General features: G+C 49.1%; 1 protein-coding gene across 3 annotated transcripts; it reads left to right on the forward strand.

The window, feature by feature from the left end:
* Positions 1–319: 319 nt before the first annotated feature.
* CTXN1 (cortexin 1) lies at positions 320–24,144 on the forward strand. 3 transcript variants are annotated; one of them, XR_008328331.1, is made up of 4 exons: positions 330–522; positions 14,176–14,312; positions 22,401–22,510; positions 23,504–23,776. XR_008328331.1 is itself a non-coding variant. In XM_053372357.1 (3 exons), exons 1-3 carry the CDS (start codon positions 372–374, stop codon positions 23,546–23,548), a joined length of 333 nt encoding a protein of 110 aa, XP_053228332.1. In that variant the 5' UTR covers positions 320–371; the 3' UTR covers positions 23,549–23,776. The 3 variants fall into 3 exon arrangements, 2 of the variants coding, with proteins under 2 accessions (XP_053228332.1, XP_053228333.1); XM_053372357.1 differs by lacking the exon at positions 22,401–22,510 and having other exon boundaries at positions 320–522; XM_053372358.1 differs by lacking the exon at positions 330–522 and having other exon boundaries at positions 13,581–14,312; positions 23,504–24,144.
* Positions 24,145–24,313: the final 169 nt, after the last annotated feature.

Raw genomic sequence — 24,313 nt, forward strand, 5'->3', positions numbered from 1 at the left:
AAATCCGGCACTGATTGCAAATCCTCCCAATGTTTCTATTCATTTGCATATCAACCAACCAGCCACGCGTCCAGAGAAAGCGCATTTTTAATATTTGATGTATTATAGCATTTAAAAATTTTTTTTTGAAGCCGCCCAGAGTGGCTGGGGAAGCCCAGCCAGATGGGCGGGGTATAAATAATAAATTATTATTATTATTATTATTCTCCCGGCAAGTTGCTAGTTCTCATTGTTCCTCTCTCTCTCCCCCCCCCTCCATCACTCCTTTCCCTGCCCCGCCCCCTGGCAACTCCTCCGCCAATGGGGAAGGCCGGGTGGAATTCAAAAATCCTGCCTAGCACCTGCGAAGGGCGAGGGCGCCTCCTCTGCAGATGGATGGAGCCGAAGGAGATGCGGTCTGGCCGGGCGGCGGAGGCTGCAAGGGCGCCTTGAAGAGCCGGGGATGCGCCGCGCGGAGACACCTGCCCGCTCCTTCCGCGCCCAGGTGGGCGCACGCAGCATCCTCGCCTCCCAGAGGAAAAGGTGAGTGGGGATGCTCTGTGGCTTTGGCTGGGGAGCCCCCAGGGAGGGACCACCCAAGTCCGGGCTGGCGGGTGCAGCAAGCAGGGTGCCAGGAGAGGGAGAGGGGTGCCGGGTGCCAGCCACGCTGGGCACACCCAGTTTTTGGGAAGGTAGCAGGGGGACGCTGCCAGTCAGAGCAGGGGAGCCTGGGCTGAGCGAGAGAAGAGGCTAAGCAAGTTTTTGCTCAGAGTAGACCCAGTGCAATTTATTTATTTATTGTATTTTTATTAAAGATTTTCTTGATTTACAGAAGTATGCTAATGTCTCTCTCTCTCTTGTATTTTTTCCCATGTAACATTTTTACAAATCAGTTTCATTTGTTGAGAAATTAGGAAGGAAAGGGGGAGAGGGGTGAAAGATGGGGTGGGGTCGGGTGTCGATGTTTCTATTTTGCTTAATATATGTAGGGAGACACAGTGGAATTGATGGACGCAGGGGGGGGCAACCTGAATGAAATATTTGGGGGGGGCGGCGGAGGGATGCTAAATTTGCTTTAACTAGTGGCCAATTTGTAAAAAAAAGATTTTTTAAAAATAATAATAATAATAATAATAATTTATTATTTATACCCCGCCCATCTGGCTGAGTTTCCCCAGCCACTCTGGGCGGCTCCCAATCAGTGTTAAAAACAGTACAGCGTTACATATTAAAAACTTCCCTGAACAGGGCTGCCTTAAGATGTCTTCTGAATGTCAGGTAATTATTTATCTCTTTGACATCTGATGGGAGGGCGTTCCACAGGGCGGGCGCCACTACCGAGAAGGCCCTCTGTCTGGTTCCCTGTAACCTCACTTCTCGCAATGAGGGAACCGCCAGAAGGCCCTCGGCGCTGGATCTCAGTGTCCGGGCTGAACGATGGGGGTGGAGACGCTCCTTCAGGTATACAGGACCGAGGCCGTTTAGGGCTTTAAAGGTCAACACCAACACTTTGAATCGTGCTCGGAAACGTACTGGGAGCCAATGCAGATCTCTCAGAACCGGTGTTATGTGGTCCCGGCGGCCACTCCCAGTCACCAGTCTAGCTGCCGCATTCTGGATTAATTGCAGTTTCCGGGTCACCTTCAAAGGTAGCCCCACGTAGAGCGCGTTGCAGTAGTCCAAGCGTGAGATAACTAGAGCATGCACCACTCTGGCGAGACAGTTTGCGGGCAGGTAGGGTCTTAGCCTGCGTACCAGGTGGAGCTGGTAGACAGCTGCCCTGGACACAGAGTTAACCTGCGCCTCCATGGACAGCTGTGAGTCCAAAATGACTCCCAGGCTGCGCACCTGGTCCTTCAGGGGCACAGTTACCCCATTCAAGACCAGGGAATCCCCCACACCAACCCGCTCCCTGTCCCCCAAAAACAGTACTTCTGTCTTGTCAGGATTCAACCTCAATCTGTTAGCCGCCATCCATCCTCCAACCGCCTCCAGGCACTCACACAGGACCTTCACTGCCTTCACTGGTTCTGATTTAAAGGAGAGGTAGAGCTGGGTGTCATCTGCATACTGATGAACACCCAGTCCAAACCCCCTAATGATCTCTCCCAGCGGCTTCATATAGATATTAAAAAGCATGGGGGAGAGGACAGAACCCTGAGGCACCCCACAAGTGAGAGCCCAGGGGTCTGAACACTCATCCCCCACCACCACTTTCTGGACACGGCCCAGGAGGAAGGAGCGGAACCACTGTATGACAGTGCCCCCAGCTCCCAGCCCCTCTAGACGGTCCAGAAGGATGTTATGGTTGATGGTGTCAAAGGCCGCTGAGAGATCCAGCAGAACTAGGAAACAGCTCTCACCTTTGTCCCTAGCCCGCCGGAGATCATCAACCAGCGCGACCAAGGCAGTTTCAGTCCCATGGTGAGGCCTGAATCCTGATTGGAAGGGATCCAAATGGTCCGTTTCCTCCAGGCGTGCTTGGAGTTGTTCAGCAACCACCCGCTCAATCACCTTGCCCAAGAATGGCAGATTTGAGACTGGGCGATAGTTGGCCAAATTGGCCGGGTCTAAAGATGTTTTTTTAAGAAGCGGTTTAATGACCGCCTCTTTCAGCGTGTCTGGGAAGGCTCCCTCACAGAGGGAAGCATTCACCACCCCGCAGAGCCCATCGCCCAGCCCTTCCCGGCTTGCTTTTATCAGCCAGGATGGGCAAGGATCAAGGAGACAGGTGGTCGGTTTCACTTGTCCAAGCAGCCTGTCCACATCCTCGGAGGTAACAGATTGGAATTGATCCCATGTAACAGGACCAGACAGAACTCTAGCACTCTCCCGCCCTGGCCCTGCTCCCACGGTGGAGTCTATCTCCTTCTGAATCTGAGCGATTTTATCTGCAAAGAACTTGGCAAAAGCATTGCAGGAGATCTTGGGGTCCCTACCAGGCCCCGGTGGTACAGGTGGTTCCGATAGATTGCGAACCACCTGAAAAAGTCTCCTGCTGCTGTTTTCTGCAGATGCAATGGAGGCGGCGAAGAAGGCCCTCTTGGTAGGCTCGACGTTGAGCTCTAACCCGTGTCCGGTCTGATTCAGAATGAGTTTTCCGCCACCGGCGCTCTAGCCGTCTCAACGATTGTTTCATCACCCTCAGCTCCGGGGAAAACCACGGGGCTGTCCGGGCTCCATGCAATCGGAGAGGGCGCTTCGGAGCCAGACAGTCAATAGCCCTGGTTAACTCCGCATTCCAGCGTGCCACCAGGGAATCAGCTGAAAGGCCATCAACTTGGGATAAAGCATCCCCTACCACTCTCTCTGTGTGTGTGTATGGGGGGGGGCGAATACAGAAGCCCCGCCCTGCATAATCAGTCCATAGCTGTCAACTGTTCCCTTTTTTTAAGGGGAAACTCCCTTATTCCGAATAGGATTCCTCGCAAGTAAAGGGAAAAGTTGACAGCTATGAATCAGTCCTACGCACAACATTTGAATGGCAGTGCCCATCAACTTGGGTGTGGGTGAACTGGCCCCATCCAATATTTTACTGGGGTGGGGATGGACTACGGATGGACACAAGTTTCTTCACACCCGCCAACTTCACTGGGTCAGCTCTGAGCAGGACCGAACTCTGACGCAGCCGACTTGAATTAAAAAATGGGAAGGGGTGGCGCAAGTAACCCCCACAGCACATAACTGATCGCAAAGGCACATGCACACCATTTGAATAGCAATTCACTTTGGGGGGACCCAGCCACTCAAATATTTTATTGGGGGGGGTGATCAAGGGACCTCAACCCCCTTCTAAGGATGTAGCCCAAGGTTGATTTGGCACAACGTGTATTCCTTTTGGGGGGGTTGGAAGAAGGAAGGTGAATTGAGGCTGGGAAGTGAAAGTGAAAGTTTCTGTTGGTACCCATAGGGAAGACGGAGGCACTCTCAGCACCCAAATGGCACTTTTTGGGGTGCCCTAGTCTTTTTCCTTTTCTTTAATTTATCCCCCCCCATTCTTTATGATCACACTTTCATCCAGGGATGTCGAATAACTTACCAATAAATAAATAAACCATTCAGTCGAAATTCTAACAATAACATACATCAAAATCATCTTCCTATTAGTTAAATATAGCAGTATATACTTTTGTCCCTACTAATTTATCCTAATTTTTTCCCCTTTAACCCCTTCCCCCAAAACTTGTTCTCTCTTCAGATCTTTAACCACGTGCTCAGATTATTCATTCTAATTTGGATGATGATGATGATGATGATGATGATGATAATAATAATAATAATAATAATAATTATTATTATTTATTATTTATACCCCGCCTATCTGGCTGGGTTTCCCCAGCCACTCTGGGCAGCTTCCAACAAAACACTAAAATACAATAACCTATTAAACATTAAAAGCTTCCCTAAACAGGGCTGCCTTCAGATGTCTTCTAAAAGTTTGGTAGCTATTTTTCTCTTTGACATCTGATGGGAGGGCGTTCCACAGGGCGGGTGCCACCACCGAGAAGGCCCTCTGCCTGGTTCCCTGTAACTTGGCTTCTCACAGCGAGGGAACCGCCAGAAGGCCCTCGGCACTGGACCTCAGTGTCCGGGCAGAACGATGGTTGCTTGGGTTGGCTTCTTGGGGTGCCCTAGTGACCCTACTTTCCTTGCAGAGGTCCTCTGCTTGAGCCTGTAGCTCCTTCTCAAGTTATCCAAGTTTACCTGGAAAACTACATTTGCATGATGGGGCACCTGCCCGCCTGCAGAATGTCCCTGGTTCCATCCCAGTTTGGGCTGAAAATGTCCCCTGCCTGAAACTCTGGGCAGTGCCAGAAGCTAGGTGCTCTGACAGGTCCCCACATTCCTCCACAACCCGCCCCACTTCCCTCTGCTGGTTGCTAAGGGCACCTGTCAACAGCTTCCTTGGGCTGTTCTGCAGATGGAGGTGTGTGCAAGCGAGAGAGAAAGAACGATATCTGTGAATCAGCAAAGATCAGCTCCCCTGTCATCAACCTCCGGCAGGGCTCACACACGAGACTTGCTCCCTCCAGGATCAGCTCCCACAACGGAACATATTTCTACTGCCGCACTTATTAGAAATACAAAAGAAACGAACAAATCCCATTAAGAACTCGGGGGAGTTTGGCAAAACCTACCTGGAGGCAAGAGAGATCATTCGCAAATCAATTAGTCTCTTTTTCTATAATTGAAGCAGCCTGTTTCTTGATAGATGCACGATTTCATTTTTCTCTATTCTCCCTCCTTGAAGTGTGGGCTGTGTGTGTTTTATTCTGCGTTTTTGAAACACGGCACCCACAGGTTGGTCCCAGATGAAAAGCCACCAGGGGTTGTTTTGTGTGTGTGCCTGCATTTAGAATTATCCTGTACTTGTTTGTGTTTTTATATGCACACCCCTATGCATTATATACATGCATTTTCCCTTTTGGGAGGCGGCGAAGAATTATTCTCCCTGGGTGCTAAAACACAGCTAATTAAAAACAAGATTTCCAGGTATGAGTCTGCCGAGTTAGGGATAGAATCCAAATGACCTGGGGAGGGCTTATGTTGGGGTGGATATGAGTCAGCCTTCTTGTCACACATGGCTCTGTGCAGAAGCCTAGGATGCCAGCCTCCAAACCACATAGGAATCTTCGCCAGGCAGAGTGGAAATACTTTACAGTGGTACCTCGGGTTAAGAACTTAATTCGTTCTGGAGGTCTGTTCTTAACCTGAAACTGTTCTTCACCTGAGGGTGGCGCTGTGGGTTAAACCACAGAGCCTAGGACTTGCTGATCAGAAGGTCGGCGGTTCGAATCCCTGCAATGACGGGGTGAGCTCCCGTTGCTCGGTCCCTGCTCCTGCCAACCTAGCAGTTTGAAAGCACGTCAAAGTGCAAGTAGATTAATAGGTACCACTCCAGCGGGAAGGTAAACGGCATTTCCGTGAGCTGCTCTGGTTTGCCAGAAGCGGCTTAGTCATGCTGGCCACATGACCCGGAAGCTGTACGCCGGCTCCCTCGGCCAGTAAAGAGAGATATGCACCGCAACCCCAGAGTCGGCCACGACTGGACCTAATGGTCAGGGGTCCCTTTACCTTTATCTTATGGCAGTTTTATGCAGATGAGTGCATGTTTCATCAGATCCACTTCATTATTGCCACATTGATTGCACAGCTCTCTATTTCTCCTGCTTGCCAGATTATTTTTTTTAAAGGTTTAAGTTAGAATTGGCCCAGGAACAAGTTGCAGGAGTTTTCGGTTCAAAGAAAGAAAGAATTTCTCTCCTTTCAGATTAACAGTGACACTGGGGGATCACAGGTATATTGATTAAAACCCAGCTCAGAAAGGAATCAATGGCATCCTGCCGTCATCGCATTAGGATCCCTTTCAGGATTCAATCACGGCCCGTGTGCACTCAGCCAAATCAGGAAGTGGCCGCAACGATGTGAACTGAAAGCAGCAGAGATTTTCTGCCGGCTCAGCAGGGCTCAAAAGTGAAGAGGGGGCAGGAACGTCCCATTGCAATTGCGTAGGTGGCGTTGGAAAAAGAAGATCAGGTATCCCAGAGAACGACTGAGATGCGGAGAACCCCTTAAGCAGGTTGTTTGGATCATAGAATCATAGAGTTGGAAGAGACCACAAGGGCCATCGAGTCCAACCCCCTGCCAAGCAGGAAACACCATCAGAGCACTCCTGACATATGGTTGTCAAGCCTCTGCTTAAAGACCTCCAAAAAAGGAGACTCCACCACACTCCTTGGCAGCAAATTCCACTGTCGAACAGCTCTTACTGTCAGGAAGTTCTTCCTAATGTTTAGGTGGAATCTTCTTTCCTGCAGTTTGGATCCATTGCTCCGTGTCCGCTTCTCTGGAGCAGCAGAAAACAACCTTTCTCCCTCCTCTATGTGACATCCTTTTATATATTTGAACATGGCTATCATATCACCCCTTAACCTCCTCTTCTCCAGGCTAAACATGCCCAGCTCCCTTAGCCGTTCCTCATAAGGCATCGTTTCCAGGCCTTTGACCATTTTGGTTGCCCTCCTCTGGACACGTTCCAGTTTGTCAGTGTCCTTCCTGAACTGTGGTGCCCAGAACTGGACATAGTACTCCAGGTGAGGTCTGACCAGAGCAGAATACAGTGGCACTATTACTTCCCTTGATCTAGATGCTATACTCCTATTGATGCAGCCCAGAATTGCATTGGCTTTTTTAGCTGCCGCGTCACACTGTTGGCTCATGTCAAGTTTGTGGTCAACCAAGACTCCTAGATCCTTTTCACATGTACTGCTCTTAAGCCAGGTGTCACCCATCTTGGATTCTGTTCCTAAACCCAGAGCCTGCACACTCGCTCCTGGAATAATAATGGCTCCCAACAGAATATAAAAAAATACATCAGACATTAAAAACTTCCCTAAACAAGGTTGCTTTCAGATGTCTTCTAAAAGTCAGGCAGTTGTTTATTTCCTTGACGTCTGATGGGAGGGCGTTCCACAGGACAGGTGCCACCACTGAGAAGGCCCTCTGCCTGGTTCCCTGTAACCTCACTTCTCACAGGGAGGGAACCGCCAGAAGGCCCTCGGAGCTGGACCTCAGTGTCTGGGAAGAACAATGGGGGTGGGTTGTTGTTTTTTGTTTAGGGTGGGAGGAGGGAGAGGGGAAAATGGAGGGAAAAATAATGATGATGTGGATGATGTATTTTTGATAAGATTATTGTGCTGAAATTGCCAATATTTTTTTTTTTTTAAAAAAGAAGGTTTATAATTAAACTGAGGGTGAAGAATAAAGCATGTGCAGAGAGTTTGGAAGGAGGCCACAGTTAGGGATGGAGGCTGGTCCGATCTTCCTTTAAGCCCCACTCTGTTTCTGCTGCCTCTGTCTCCTGTCCCCCCCCCCCCACTTGCTTGAAATGAGGCCTTAGGGAAATGACTTCTGCCTCTCCAACGCTGTAATTGACCTGGCAAAATCCATCGGCAAAGAACTCCTTGCATCTGAGAAGCTTGGCTTGCCTTCAAAGCAAGAGTTTTCAGCACCGGCTCTCCCACAAACTGCGTTTGAAATTGCTTTGCTGGTCTCCAAAGCAAGACTCCACAGCCTTGGAAATATCTCTGTGTCAGCAGCTTAGGCTCACAGTGCACTGGTAAAGGTAAAGGTAAAGGACCCCTGACCATTAGGTCCAGTCGTGGCCGACTCTGGGGTTGCGGCGCTCATCTCGCTTTATTGGCCGAGGGAGCTGGCGTACAGCTTCCGGGTCATGTGGCCAGCATGACTAAGCCGCTTCTGGCGAACCAGAGCAGCGCATAGAAACGCCGTTTACATTCCTGCCAGAATGGTACCTATTTATCTACTTGCACTTTGATGTGCTTTCGAACTGCTAGGTTGACAGGAGCTGGGACTGAGCAACGGGAGCTCACCCCGTCGCAGGGATTCGAACCGCCGACCTTCCAATTGGCAAGTCCTAGGTTCTGTGATTTAACCCACAGCGCCACCCACGTCCCATCACAGTGCTCTGGACTTGAGTGCAAATTGATTTTGCTTCCTGGTGTCAAAGTTTGCTCAAAGGACCCTCTTTGATCAAGTCAACGTTGCACTAGTGTGCCAGTGTGCCACGCTAGAGAGCCAGTGTGGTGTAGTGGTTAAGAGCGGTAGTCTCGTAATCTGGGGAACAGGGTTCGCGTCTCCGCTCCTCCACCTGCAGCTGCTGGGTGACCTTGGGCCAGTCACACTTTTCTGAAGTCTCTCAGCCTCACTCACCTCACAGAGTGTTTGTTGTGGGGGAGGAAGGAAAAGGAGAATGTTAGCCGCTTTGAGACTCCTTCGGGTAGTGATAAAGCGGGGTATCAAATCCAAACTCCTCCTCCTTCTCCTCCTCTTCCTCCCCTTCTTCTTCTTCTTCTTCTTCTTCTTCTTCTTCTTCTTCTTCTTCTTCTTCTTCTTCTTCTTCCCATTCTCAAGAACAGTCAGCTAGGGGCCTCCTGAGAAGACAACAATTTGAAAGCAACAGTGTCGCCTTCTTCCCCGCAGCGACTAACAAATTCCCAGATAGACTGCCTCTGAACATGAAGGCTCTATTTCGCCATTTATTCTTCCATGGATTTGGGCATTGCCACAACTTCTAACAGTTGGTTCCCAGTGTTGCACTCAAGCAATCTTTGTGCAGAGTAAAGGTAAAGGGACCCCTGACCGTTAGGTCCAGTCGTGGCCGACTCTGGGGTTGTGGCGCTCATCTCGCTTTACTGGCCGAGGGAGCCGGCGTACAGCTTCCGGGTCATGTGGCCAGCAGGACTAAGCTGCTTCTGGAGAACCAGAGCAGCTCACGGAAACGCCGTTTACCTTCCCGCCGGAGCGGTACCTATTTATCTACTTGCACTTTGATGTGCTTTCGCACTGCTGGATTGGCAGGAGCAGGGACCGAGCAACGGGAGCTCACCCTGTCGCGGGGATTTGAACCGCCAACCTTCTGATCGGCAAGTCCCAGGCTCTGTGGTTTAACCCACAGCGCCACCCATGTCCCTTTTTTGTGCAGAGTAGACCTACTTAAAAATTGACAGTCTTGCTTATCCTTCCTCACAAGTCGATGCACGGGAGTTAAATCCTGCTCGGCTCAATAGGATTCCTTGCAGGCCCATCCCTGTATCCTTTCGATGGCAGGTGATTGACAAGTTGGCACCCTGCCAACTGTCAAATGTTGCCCATGAGGCCAATTCTGACAAGGATGTGGTCCATGGGGCCAAAAAGGTTTCCCACCCTGACGCTGTGAGTTTGGCAGTGTTAGAGGGTGGGGGAAAATGTATACAGTGGTACCTTGGTTCTCAAACTTAATCTGTTCTGGAAATCTGTTCCCAAACTGAAGAGTTCCAAAACCGAGGCACGCTTTCCCATAGAAAGCAATGGAAAAGGGATTAATCCGTTCTAAACTTTGAGAAACAACCCTTAAAATGGCAATTGAACATGAATTTTACTATCTAATGAGACAATTGATCCATAAAATGAAAGCAATCAATGTAAAAAGGTAAAGGTAAAGGGACCCTGACCATTAGGCCCAGTCGTGGCCAACTCTGGGGTTGCGGCACTCATCTCGCTTTATTGGCCGAGGGAGCCGGTGTACAGCTTCCGGGTCATGTGGCCAGCAGGACTAAGCCGCTTCTGGTGAACCAGAGCAGCGCACGGAAACGCCATTTACCTTCCCGCCGGAGCGGGACCTATTTATCTACTTGCACTTTGACGTGCTTTCAAACTGCTAGGTTGGCAGGAGCAGGGACCAAGCAACGGGAGCTCACCCTGTCGTGGGGATTCGAACTGCTGACTTTCTGATCGGCAAGCCCTAGGCTCTGTGGTTTAACCCACAGCGCCACCCGTGTCCCTAATAATCAATGTACTGTATTATAAAAGAAATAAGACATTATTGTAGATGTTAAAAGTTAAAATTAATTCTTTTTCTAACCTGCACTGATGATGGATGGGGGGCTTTTATCCATTTCCACAATCACACCATCATACAATCAATCAATCAATCAATCAATCAATCAATCGGTAGCTGAACTGGGTTCCACACAGTCACAAAAACAAATGAACCGAAAAAGCCTTAGAAACAAAAACGCAAAATAAATAGCGAAAACAAAAGCGCCAATCTTAATCCGTTCCGGAAGTCCGTTTGACTTCCGAAATGTTCAGAAACCAAGGCGCAGCTTCTGATTGGTGCAGGCGCCCCAGAAACAATAGCCGACAGCCGCATCAGACGTTCAGCTTCTGAAAAACGTTCGAAAACCGGAACACTTACTTCCGGGTTTTTGGCGTTTGGGAACCAAGTTACATTTTATTATATTTTTATATAAAAAATTCTAGGGGGTTTCATTTTCACCCTCTGCAGGCTGCACCAGTGAGGCTGAGTTGTTGATTAAAGGTAAAGGGACCCCTGACCATTAGGTCCAGTCGTGGACGACTCTGGAGTTGCAGCACTCATCTTGCTTTACTGGCTGAGGGAGCCGGCGTACAGCTTCCGGGTCATGTGTTCAGCATGACAAAGCTGCTTCTGGAGAACCAGAGCAGCGCACAAAAATGCTGTTTACCTTCCCGCCGGAGTGGTACCTATTTATCTACTTGCACTTGAAGTGCTTTTGAACTGCTAGGTTGGCAGGAGCAGGGACCGAGCAACGGGAGCTCACCCCGTTGCAGGGATTCGAACTGCTGACCTTCTGATCAGCAAGTCCTAGGCTCTGTGGTTTAACCCACAGCGCCACCCGCGTCCCTAAACTTCGAGTTGTTGATTGCTGGGGCCAAATATCAGACAGGCCATGTTGGGAAGGAATGTGTGTATATTGTCCGGGTGGAAGATCTGTTTTCCTCCGGCAAAGTGTTACTTGAGAGGTATCGGCAGGAAATGTTTGAAAACTGATGAACGACTATTATCAATAGATGGAAGAGGATTTACCCTACTGAACTATTTTGAGGGCAGGTGATAACAATGTACAAAAGCCACAGCGGAAATTGGTTATTGAACCGGCGATGTGTAGGGAGAAGGGATGAATGTACCATATTTTCCGCTCAATAAGACGCACCAGACCACAAGACGCACCTAGTTTTTGGAGGAGGAAAACAAGAAAAAAAATATTCTGAATCTCAGAAGCCAGAACAGCAAGAGGGTTCGCTGTGCAGTGAAAGCAGCGGTCCCTCTTGCTGTTCTGGCTTCTGGGATAGCTGCGCAGCCTGCATTCGCTCCATAAGACGCACACACATTTCCCCTTACTTTTTAGGAGGGGAAAAGTGAGTCTTATAGAGCAAAAAATACGGTATTTTGAAATGATATTTGGAAAAGTTACTTTATTGGGAGCATGCAATGGAGGGAGGAAAATAGAGGGGACATCTTGCGGGGGGGGAGTCAGCTTTTAAATTTGTATTGAATTTGCATTAATTTGGTGACAATTTGTTAAAAATTCCAGGAAATCAAGAAAAATAACTGGCAAAGAAATAAATAAAAAACTTTCCCACTTGTGCATTAGGACTACAGGAAGCAAGGGGGTGGCAGGGGGTCGTTCTCCATGTCAGAGGAGTGTCAACAAAAGCAAAATTCCCTGCTCTGCAAAGGGAGCAGATGGAGGCACACCAGAAACAATCGGATTAAATTCTTTTGTGCCAGAATGAACTGTCCTTCCACCTGCTCTTCAGGACGGGCAGACGGAGGCGGGGCTTGGATTAACTCTTGTTGCAAAACACAGTGGTACCTCGGGTTCCATACGCTTCAGGTTCCATACGCTTCAGGTTACAGAGTTCGCTAACCCAGAAATATTGCTTCAAGTTAAGAACTTTTGCTTCAGGATGAGAACAGAAATTGTGCTCCGGCGGCAGCAGGAGGCCCCATTAGCTAAAGTGGTGCTTCAGGTTAAGTACGGACCTCCGGAACGAATTAAGTACTTAACCCAAGGTAGTACTGTAATACTACCAGGATATGCATGCACACAACAAAATGTTGCAGTGGATAGTTCTTCTCCAGGGAAAATCAATTTGCATAAATAATACAACACAGCATTACCACATCACCAATCAATTGTTGTTGTTGTTGAGTCGTTTAGTCGTGTCCGACTCTTCGTGACCCCCTGGACCAGAGCACGCCAGGCACTCCTGTCTTCCACTGCCTCCCGCAGTTTGGTCAAACTCGTATTAGTAGCTTCGAGAACCCTGTCCCACCATCTCGTCCTCTGTCGTCCCCTTCTCCTTGCGCCCTCCATCTTTCCCAACATCAGGGTCTTTTCCAGGGAGTCTTCTCTTCTCCTGATGTGGCCAAAGTCTTGGATCCTCAGCTTCAGGATCTGTCCTTCCAGTGAGCACTCAGGGCTGATTTCCTTCAGAATGGAGAGGTTTGATCTTCTTGCAGTCCGTGGGACTCTCAAGAGTCTCCTCCAGCACCAGAATTCAAAAGCATCCATTCTTCGGCGATCAGCCTTCTTGATGGTCCAGGATGATGGGAGTTGTAGTCCATCAACATCTGGGGATCCACAGGTTGAGAACCGCTGGTCTAGGATGCCAGCCAGCCTGCCAGGCCCCCTCTCAAAAGGCTCCATTTCACCTCCCCTTTTCCACCCCCCTCCTCCAACAGGCATTGATCTGTGGCAGCTGAGCATGCTCAGTCTGTGTACTTTCCCCCCAAAGAATTCTGGGAACTGTAGTTTGCAAAGGGCACTGGGAAATGGTGGTCTGTGAGGGGCACAATACAGTGCCCAGGATTTTTTCACTGGTAGCATTGCCACATTTGTTTGGGCAAAATACAGGACTGGGGTGGGGTTTTCCCACCAGGTGCTGAATTCACTTCAAAGCACATGAAAATGTTATGTAGATGGTATCTGGCACCGAGTAAATTGGGAGAAATGTATAAATCCAAATTAAATAAGTGTTGGAGATGCAAAGAGAACGAAGGTGTTTCTTTAATCATATGTGGTGGTCTTGTAAGGTTAAAGCTTACTGGGAAATGATATATAATGAATGGAAAACAATGTTCAAAATAACATTTGTGAAAAACAAAACCCCAAAACTTTCATTTTTGGGAATTATAGGGCCAGAACTACCCAAATTTATTCATTTGTGTGACTACAGCGGCAAAAATGTTCTTTGCCCAAAATGGAAAGATAGCAAACTTTTATAAAAGAATGGAAATGGTTTATTGAATATCTACAAACACACCGTAAACAGATAAGGACCTTGGCAGGATTATTGTAATAACCTGCAGTTTCAAGAGAGTGTACATTTAAAGCAGTTGACTAAAGGAATAAGTTAATTAAGAATATGCAGGAAATGTAAAAATAATAATAATTAAGGAACAGCAGAAAGAGGTTACTGGATGCAACCTGGTGATAAAATAATGGTCATTTATAGCTTATGAAATCCGCAAGACAACCAACCCGAACTGACTAATTTGGATTAACTGAGTCGTGGGCTTCGTCATTCCAGCAGAAGGCGGATGAAGCTCTGTTCCCCCCCTCAAAAAAAACTCCCAATTTTTGAGCAGCGACAGATGGGCTCCAGCATCACTGCTGCCACGAGCGACACGCCACCCCCTCCTCTCCTTTTCACGTCCACGGACTTTCTGTGTTCGCCACCCGAGTCACGACTCAGCCCTGGGCGACGCAGCAGCCACCGTTTCCCTCCCTCCGGTTCTGCAAAGATGAGTTCTCTTCTCCCAGTGCCACCTTTTTGCTTCTGCAATTGATGCTTGTGTCTCCATAGGAACCGTCTGGGGGTGTCTGAGAAGGACAGTTTTCTTCCGTACGGTCTTCTCCTGGGAAAAACGGTGCCTCCTTCATCCCCAAGATGACATGCGGCGGACAGCGAGGCTGATGGACGGGCACCGCCTTGCCCAACAGGTACGTTCCACACTTTTTTCTCGCCCTCCAGAAGTTTTGGGCAATAGAGGGGGGAGGGGGGAGGAGAACCCAATTTGGTCCGTACTTTAAGCGGAGCCACGCGATGGGCATCTTTTGGGCTAGAAGAGGATCGGAACCTCATCGTTCTTGGAATTTTGCACCTCTCTGAATTTTGCTACAAAAGAATGTGCAATTCTGCTTATTTTATGATAAATACTTAGAAATACTTAGATTTCCAACCATTTATGTATCCAGGCAGTTTCTGATGTTAAGACCACCCACTGAAATGAGTAGGACTAATTAGGACTAATTGAAATTAATTGGCGTGCTCGCTAATTTAAGAGGCTGTACTCCAAGTTTAATTTAGCGGGATACCGCGCAAAATATGTCTTTAAATGCCTGGGTTTGTATCCAGCTGGCTAATAAGACCCTTTAAAAGGAATTAAGCCAAATTAGACATGCCTATTAACTTCAATGGGTCTACTCTGTGTAGGGCTGGCATTGGATTCCACCCATATTAGTCAGAATAGACCCACTGAAACGATCGGGCTTTAGTTAGGCATTGACTTCAATGGGTCTACTCTGAGCAGGACTGATTTGACTGCAGCTTATTTGGCTTTTTGTGATGAAATATGTATTTGAATATAAATCTTGTCTGTCCTTTTTTGTTGTTGAAAACACACACACACTATTAATTTGGAAATGAGACGGAGTGAAGCCACGGACGCTTGCAAGATTGACTTGGATTGGGAACAGACTGATCTGTCCAACTCGAGTCATATATGACAGTAATTTCCTGAGATGTGTGCCAGGGCATGAGAGAATGGCTTGATTATTGCAAGGAAGAAATGTTTTCCATAAAAAAAAAGTTTCTGGGACTCCTAAAGCAGGAGGTTGCTTGTCGCCTCCCTGAATGACTTGTTGCTCTGAAATAGTCTCCCCTAAAAAAAAAAGTGCTTTTTGGGCACAGCACCCAAAAATGCACATTTAGGAGCTTTGTGCGAGGTCGCAGCCCGGAAAACAGTGCTTTTTTTGGGGGAAATAGCTCTGCAAAATCAAGCGTCTCACTTGGGGCTGTCCTTGGTGCTGAAACTGTTGAGGGGCCAGGCCTGAGCCCTGACGCTGGCAGACGGGATCCCACAGAACCACCTCCTGCAGAACCAAGGCATTTCCAGTTCCTTCACATGTGTGTCCCCCTGATTGCCAGTCCAGTGACACAAAGAGAGGACCAGGTGGAATACTATGGAGCATGTAAAGAGTGCCTGTCCTCAGGCCAGAGAGTTGGCCCTTTAAGAAACTAACTTCCCCTACCCCCAAGGTCTAGGAGAGGTACTCTGGGGAGAGAGACTCCATGTGATGGCCTGGGATTCGGACTCGGAGGCCAAACCTGTGGGATCCCAGCCTGCACAGGATTCCCCGCCTCCAGCTGAGCCGGGGCTGGGGCATGACCCTGAAGGGTCCTCACCTGTGCTGGATCCTCAGGTGCAGGCACCAGCTGAGTCTGCTCTGGCTCCTGAGGTGATGGAGGACCCACTGCCTGCAGGTGCTCCACTCTTGGCCCCGTCAGAGGAAGCTGAGGCTGCCTCTGGGTCCAGTAACCCTCCAGCCTCTCCTGAGCTGCAGAGGCTCAGGGCAGAGAGGCAGCAGGAACTAAGTTCCCGCAGGAGGAGTGCTCGCCTCCAGGCCAGGAGAGGCGAGTCACCTGTGGACCGGGGCTGCCTTGGGGCAGATAAAAGCCAGCCAGCCCCAGTCCCAAGTTGCAGGAGCAACGTTGTTGGTAGCCTGTCCCTGCCTGCACCCTGTCCTGCTCCTCTGCCGGAGCTCCTGACCTCACCCGACTCCCTGCCTTGGACCCAGCTTCAGCTTTGACGGACTGTCTCCCTACTGCACCCTCAACCTCGGACTGGACTCGGACCTCGCCTCATGGTTAACCCTCGGGACCAGCACACCCCACTTGCTTTTAACCAGGGGTGTGGAACCTCTGGTTTGTGGGCCTCTTTTGGCCTGCCAAGGGTTCCATGTTGCCCCACAATGCCATTTTCCCCAAAGCACGCCCACCGGTTCATCCGCCGACATCACTGGGTGATGGGAAGGCAGAGTTCGATCCTGCTGGGGTGCATTCCCTGCAGGGAACACGCCGGGGAAGCAGACCCAGTGGCCAGCAATTTAGGACCCTCCATAAGTCCGCTAACAATGGAAGGGTTCGATTCTGTATTGCCGGTGTGTTCCCTGCACATGCCCAGAAAGGTTCCAAGAGAAAGGGCCCCTTTGCAAACAGCCCCTCGCTGCACTTGGGAGGCTTCAAAGCACAGCAGCACCTGATGTTGCCATGGCGCCGGGTAATTGACAGGTGGGCGGGGCTGCCCACTTGTCCAGAGTTCGGAGCAAAGGCTCTGGCCCTCCATTGCTCTTAACCTTGGTGGGAGCAAGCGTCTCACTTGGAGCTGTCCGTGGTGCTGAAACTCCTGAGCTGCCTTGAGCAGAACCAGAACAAGATACTTCCGGGTTGAGTAATCCTGCAGCTTAAGAAGGCATTGCTCAGACCCTCTTTGAGCGGAGGCAACAGGAATATTTGTCCTTGGAGGAGGGTAAGGTAAAGGTAAAGGGACCCCTGACCGTTAGGTCCAGTTGCGGACAACTCTGGGGTTGCGGCGCTCATCTCGCTTTACTGGCCGGGAAGTACAGCTTCCGGGTCATGTGGCCAGCATGACCAAGCCGCTTCTGGCGAACCAGAGCAGCGCGCGGAAATGCCGTTTACCTTCCCGCCGGAGCAGTTCCTATTCATCTACTTGCACTTTGACGTGCTTTTGAACTGCTAGGTGGGCAGGAGCAGGGACCGAGCAACGGAAGCTCACCCCGTCGCGGGGATTCGAACCACTGACCTTCTGATCGGCAAGTCCTAGGCTCTGTGGTTTAACCCACAGCGCCACCTGCGTCCCTTTGGAGGCCTGTTGCCTACTCTTAAACCCACAAATCCACGTTCACCTTTTTACCAGTCCAGGAGGCGGTTCAGAAAACGTGAGGTAGCTCCCACTACCATTTGTGTTACTTGGGACCCTTACTAGATGGGTCACCATCTTCCAAGCTTTTTGTGCTTTCAATTCTGCCTGCTTTGTTTTTTTAATAATCTGATCAGCATGTGTCATTGAAATCTTGGCTTGTCACGGAGCAGAGAGTCATTTCGATTTATTTATTTGCTCCTCGTCACCTCCTGCCTTTGCACCAAATGGTGCTTCTTGAGTCCTGGTTCACACGCGAAGATCGGCCAAAAAACTGAACTCCCACACTGTGCGAAAAGTGATCAATTCTGTCTTGCACGGGGCTTTCTAATGATTCATACGCGAACGTCAGTAATGTTCATATGGGGAAAGAGCGGAGGACATGCTGCATAGAAAAAAAGACTCTGTACCAAAATTTGCGTTTTTTAAAATAAAAAAGAGGAATGTGTCAGTTCTGCGGCAGAAGAAAAATAGATAATTCAGAACTTCACCACCTTCACAAAACAGTGTTGTTAACCGTAGCCTTGCTCTGTCTGCGTGCATTTAACTCCCCTTTTTCGGAGCGAGATAAAACGTCCTGCATTTAGGGGGATAAAATGAAATATCCCAAGTTCATGAGTACAGGAAAAAGGACTTGGTTTTTTTAATAGGGCATAAACTGACCTGTGAGACAACAGTGCAATTTGGTTGCTAAAATAACTAATGCCAACAGAAAGACAGGGTCCCGGTGTTCAGAAATAATATTTATCCTCTACACTGGCCAGGCAGTTTACTCTGGTTTCTCATGTCCAGTTCTGGGTGCCTCGTTTTAAAAAGGACATGGAACGCCCAGGGTGAGTCCACAGGAGGGATGCCAGGGTGATGAGGGGTGGAAAAATTGGGTGTGTTTGGGATTTTGGCTGAATATTAAAGGTAAAGGTAAAGGGACCCCTGACCATTAGGTCCAGTCGTGGCCGATTCTGGGGTTGCGGCGCTCATCCCGCTTTATTGGCCGAGGGAGCCGGCGTACAGCTTCCGGGTCATGTGGCCAGCAGGACTAAGCCGCTTCTGGCGAACCAGAGCAGCGCACGGAAACGCCGTTTACCTTCCCACCAGAGTGGTACCTATTTATCTACTTGCACTTTGACATGCTTTTGAACTGCTAGGTTGGCAGGAGCAGGGACCGAGCAATGGGAGCTCACCCCGTCACGGGGATTCGAACCACTGACCTTCTGATCGGCAAGTCCTAGGCTCTGTGGTTTAACCCACAGTGCCACCCGCATCCCTATAGCTGAATATTAGAAAGTCCCTAATGGTAAGAGCTGTCAGTCTGTGGGCAGGGGCGTGCAATATTTCACACCAGATATTTCAAGCTGAGACTAGGTATCTGCTGGCCAGGGATACTGTGTTTGCAGCTTGTACCGAACAAGAGGTTGAATTGGATGATGATAATAATAATAATAATAATAATAATAATAATAATAATAATAATAATATTTATACCCCACCCATCGGACTTGGTTTCCCCAGCCACTCTGGGCAGCTCCCAACAGAACATTAAAAACACGATAAAAGATCAAACATTAAAAACTTCCCTGAACAGGGCTGCCTTCAGATGTCTTCTAAATGTCAGATAGTTGTTTATTTCCTTGACATCTGATGGGAGAGCGTTCCACAGGGTGGGCACCACCACCGAGAAGGCCCTCTGCCTGGTTCCCTGTAACCTCGCTTCTCACAGGGAGGGAACCGCCAGAAGGCCCTCAGAGCTGGACCTCAGTGTCCGGGCAGAACGATGGGGGTGGAGACGCTCCTTCAGGTATACTGGACCGAGGCCATTTAGGGCTTTCAAGGTCAACACCAACACTTTGAATTGTGCTTGGAAACATACTGGGAGCCAGTGTAGGTCTTTCAAGACCGGTGTTATATGGTCTCGGCAGTCATTCCCAGTCACCAGTCTAGCTGCCACATTCCAGATTAGTTGTTGTTTCCAAGTCACCTTCAAAGGTAGCTTTAGAAAACATCTGAAGGCAGCCCTGTTTAGGGCTGTTCCCTCCCAGCGAGAAGCGAGGTTGCAGGGAACCAGGCAGAGGGCCTTCACGTTGGTGGCACCCTCCCATCAGTTGTCAAAGAAATAAACAGCTATCTGACTTTTAGAAGACACCTGAAGGCAGCCCTGATTAGGGAAGTTTTTAATGTTTGATGTTTTACTGTGGTTTGAATATTCTGTTGGGAGCCACCCAGAGTGGCTGGGGAAACCCAGCCAGATGGGCGGGGTATAAATAAAATGTGGTGTCCCCTTCCAACTTCACGATTCTCTGAGAGGCACTCGGGAAGCTTATCCCTGATAGGATGGATCTCTTTTCCGACTCAGCGGGTGTTTTCAATCAGCTGCCGTGTTTCCCCCAAACGAAACCTTAATCCCATAAACCGGAGCGCTGGCTATCTCCAAAGGGCAGGATTAAAGATTAACGCAACAGAAGGATTACAGCGAGGGGCGGCAGGTTGTTAGAGATGGTAAACTCTGTTCTCATAAGGAGATGCCATGAGGGCGATCTGAGCTGGAGGCGGCGGCTTAAATTCTGGATTTCAAGCATCCCTCCTGCACCCTTGGGCACGGTTAGGAAAAGCGTTCCCTCTCCCTGTGGAAGATTTAGGGTTCTGTCGCAAGGACGGCAGCAAATCGAGGTGAGGTTTGGGGAAGTTAAGCTTTGCATGCCGATAAGATAGACTCTGGCGGGGATGGGACATGGAGGATGAGATAGAAGAGCAAAAGGACACCTGCTTTGCATGTAGAAGGTCCGGTCTGTGGCATTTCCCGGTAAGACATCGAAAAGCTATGGTTTGAAACCCTTCTGCTCACACGAAGTTAGGAGCATGAGAAGTTGCCTTGAACAGAGTCAGAGCGTTCTTCGATCTAGCTCCAGACTGTCTTTGTTGTTGTTTAGTCGTTTAGTCGTGTCCGCCTCTTCGTGACCCCCTGGACCAGAGCACACCAGGCCCTCCTGTCTTCCACTGCCTCCCGCAGTTTGGTCAAACTCATGCTGGTCTCTTCGAGAACACTGTCCCACCATCTTGTCCTCTGTCGTCCCCTTCTCCTTGTGCCCTCCATCTTTCCCAACATGAGGGTCTTTTCCAGGGAGTCTTCTCTTCTCATGAGGTGGCCAAAATCTTGGCGTTTCAACTTCAGGATCTGTCCTTCCAGTGAGCACTCAGGGCTGATTTGCTTCAGAATGGAGAGGTTGGATCTTCTTGCAGTCCATGGGACTCTCAAGAGTCTCCTCCAGCACCAGAATTCAAAAGCATCCATTCTTCGGCGATCAGCCTTCTTGATGGTCCTGCTCTCACTTCCATACATCACTACTGGGAAAACCATAGCTTTAACTATACGGACCTTTGTCAGCAAGGTGATGTCTCTGCTTTTTAAGATGCTGTCTAGGTTTGTCACTGCTTTTCTCCTAAGAAGCAGGCGTCTTTTAATTTCGTGGCTGCTGTCACCATCTGCAGTGATCATGGAGCCCAAGAAAGTAAAATCTCTCACTGCCTCCATTTCTTCCCCTTCTATTTGCCAGGAGGTGATGGGCCCAGTGGCCATGATCTTCGCTTTTTTGATGCTGAGCTTCAGACCAGGCTCACCCTATCCATACACAAATATGCCGCTAAGACAGGATTTGCAAGCAAAAAGATAATGGGAAGCCTTTCCCCATTTGCCTCCCTTAGTGCAGAGGAATATCTCAGGTCACTGGGAGAGTCAAAATGGCTTCAGGATGGCTCTCCTGTAGTATTTCAGACGCATGGCTCATATATTTAGATATGTGTGCATTTATGAATATTTATTCTATATAACAACTGCTTCTTATAGCAACCCCTCTCTACCTCTCCCCTCCCCTGACAAAAATCTCCTTTTGGAAACACATGCAACCCATTTCGATTGTGTTCTCTTATCTCCATTTCTCTGTCTCTCTTTGTCTCCCTCCCCGTCTTATACTGTCATTAATAGCATTTATTTTTTTTAAGTTACTAAGGGAACAGGACTTTTAATAAACGTGGATGCAATTGAGTATTTCAAACAAAATGAAGCTGGCAAAGGAACAATTTATTCCGTGAAATACAAAACGAAAATTCAAAGAAAGGAGGAGTTGAGTGGGCGATTGAGGGAAAAAAGGCATTATATATGCTTTTCATTAGCCGTTGGAGAATTTGCCTTTAAATCGGGGGTTTCTTAACACTCCGGGCGGCTCCCAACAGAATATTAAAAACATGACAAAACGTCAAGCAATAAAAACTTCCCTGAACAGGGCTGCCTTCAGATGTCTTCTAAAAGTCAGATAGGTGTGTATTTCCTTGACATCTGATGGGAGGGCATTTCACAGGGTGGGTGCCACTACTGAGAAGGCCCTCTGCCTGGTTCCCTGTAACTTGGCTTCTCGCAGTGAGGGAACCGCCAGAAGGCCCTCAGAGCTGGACCTCAGTGTCCGGGCTGGACGATGGGGGTCGAGACGCTCCTTCAGATCTACTGGGCCATTTAGGGCTTTAATGATCAGCACCAACACTTTGAATTGTGCCCAGAAATGTACTGGGAGCCATTGTAGGTCTTTCAAGACCGGTGTTATATGGTCTCGGCGGCAGCTTCCAGTCCCCAGTCTGGCTGCCGCATTCTGGATTAGTTGCAGTTTCCCGGTCACCTTCAAAGGTAGCCCCACGTAGAGCGCATTGCAGTAGTCCAAGAGGGAGATAACTAGAGCATGAACCACTCTGGCTGGACAGTCTGTGGGCAGGTAGGGTCTCATCCTGCGTACCGGATGGAGCTGATAAACAGCTGCCCTGGACACAGAATTGACCCGCGCCTCCATGGAGAGCTGGGAGTCCAAAATGACTCCTAGGGTGCACACCTGGTCCTTCAGGGGCACAGCTGCCCCATTCAGGACCAGGGAGTCCTCCACACTTGCCCGACCCATGTGTCCCCAAAACACCACTTCTGTCTTGTCAGGATTCAATCTCAATCTGTTAGCCGCCATCCACCCTCCAACCAAAATGACTCCTAGGGTGCACACCAGGTCCTTCAGGGACACACTTACGGTGTCTTACAACCCATTCATTGTCTCTTTTGCAGCCTCTCAGCCTGACAACGATGTTGTACTGATCTTGGAGAAGAAGGGATTGGATGCAGTCATTTTTCTTCTGGTTCTAGAGTTGCCAGGCTTCTGGAACCACAACTGGAAGGTATGTTGGCATGCAATCTCCCCTCACTCCCTTCTCCTTTCCTCCTTTCTATTTTTAAAAGCCCAATTTTTGTCTTTATTTCTAACCCAAATATTGCAAATATACAGAAAAAGACCAGTACAATATAGCCAGGCTTATTTACAAACTCTATACATGGCTCCTTTATGTTTCTTCTGCACCTTGCCTCAGACTGTACATCTTAAGAAATTATGTGTAGAGGAATGTATTGCTGTTGTTGTTTAGTCATTTGGTCGTGTCTGCCTCTTCGTGACCCCCTGGACCAGAGCACGTCAGGCCCTCCTGTCTTCCACTGTCTCCCGCAGTTTGGTCAAACTCCTGCTGGTAGCTTCGAGAACACTGTCCCACCATCTTGTCCTCTGTCGTCCCCTTCTCCTTGTGCCCTCCATCTTTCCCAACATCAGGGTCTCTTGCAGGGAGTCTTCTCTTCTCAGGCCAAAGTCTTGGAGCCTCAGCTTCAGGATCTGTCCTTCCAGTGAGCACTCAGGGCTGATTTCCTTCAGAATGGAGAGGTTTGATCTTCTTGCAGTCCATGGGACTCTCAAGAGTCTCCTCCAGCACCAGAATTCAAAAGCATCCATTCTTCAGCGATCAGCCTTCTTTATGGTCCACCTCTCACTACTGGGAAAACAATAGCTTTAACTATACAGTGGTACCTTGGGTTAAGTACTTAATTCGTTCCAGAGGTCTGTTCTTAACCTGAAACTGTTCTTAACCTGAAGCACCACTTTAGCTAATGGGGCCACCTGCTTCCGCCACGCCACCGGAACCTGATTTCTGTTCTTATCCTGAAGCAAAGTTCTTAACCTGAAGCACTATTTCTGGGTTAGCGGAGTCTGTAACCTGAAGCGTATGTAACCTGAGGTACCAGTGTAGGGACCTTTGTTGGCAAGGTGATGTCTCTGCTTTTGAAAATGCTGTCTAGGTTTGTCACTTTAATAATAAAAAAAAAATCTAACCCTCCTATTTCCGCAGGAGACTGGGGTGTTTGGTCAGTGGTGCGGCATCGTCATGGAGTAGATCTCTGGAAAGGAAGTTCCTTCACCCCTAAAAAATCACACACACACACATGATCCTGGAAGATGCTTGCTGCCTGACACAACCCCTGGAGAGGAATTTTCGCCGTGCTGCTGGGATGGACAACGCCTCGACGCTGGATTATGAGCTCCTGTCCCCGGGGCAAGTGGAGCCCGTCCCCAGCCCTTTTGGGATGGACGCGGAACAAAAGACGGTCTTTGCCTTCGTCATCCTCCTGCTGGCGTTCTTGGTGATGTTGATGGTCCGCTGCTTTCGCATCCTGCTAGACCCTTACAGCCGGATGCCCGCTTCGTCCTGGACCGACCACAAGGAAGGGCTGGAGAGGGGGCAGTTTGATTATGCCCTGGTATAGCTCGGGCGAGGCCTGATGTCCGAAAGGGGGAAAAACCTTGGCATCTTCTGAAACAGGGTTTCCAGGGGAAGCAAAGTCACTGTTCTCAAGGGATGGGGTGGGGTTTTTATTTGAGTGCAGGCAGGGACGGAGGGGGGGAGTTTTCCGTTTCGTGAGGTCGTAAGCAACCACGGGAAGGTGCCCGTTTCAAACCATAGCTGCCAACGTTTCCCTTTTCTTGCGAGGAATCCTAAATAAGGGAAACGTTGACAGCTATGTTTCAAACACGGCATCCGCCAAGCTTCTCCGCGCAGGTGAAATAAATGCTAAACCACACGGTTTCCGGACAAACTAAAAAGTGCTCTGATCCAAATTGGGTGTGTGTGTCTGAAAATCTGTTTGGAATTTCCTTTGAA

The sequence above is a fragment of the Podarcis raffonei genome, chromosome 18 (assembly GCF_027172205.1).
Source record: "Podarcis raffonei isolate rPodRaf1 chromosome 18, rPodRaf1.pri, whole genome shotgun sequence".
In the NCBI taxonomy this organism is placed as follows: Eukaryota; Metazoa; Chordata; class Lepidosauria; order Squamata; family Lacertidae; genus Podarcis; species Podarcis raffonei.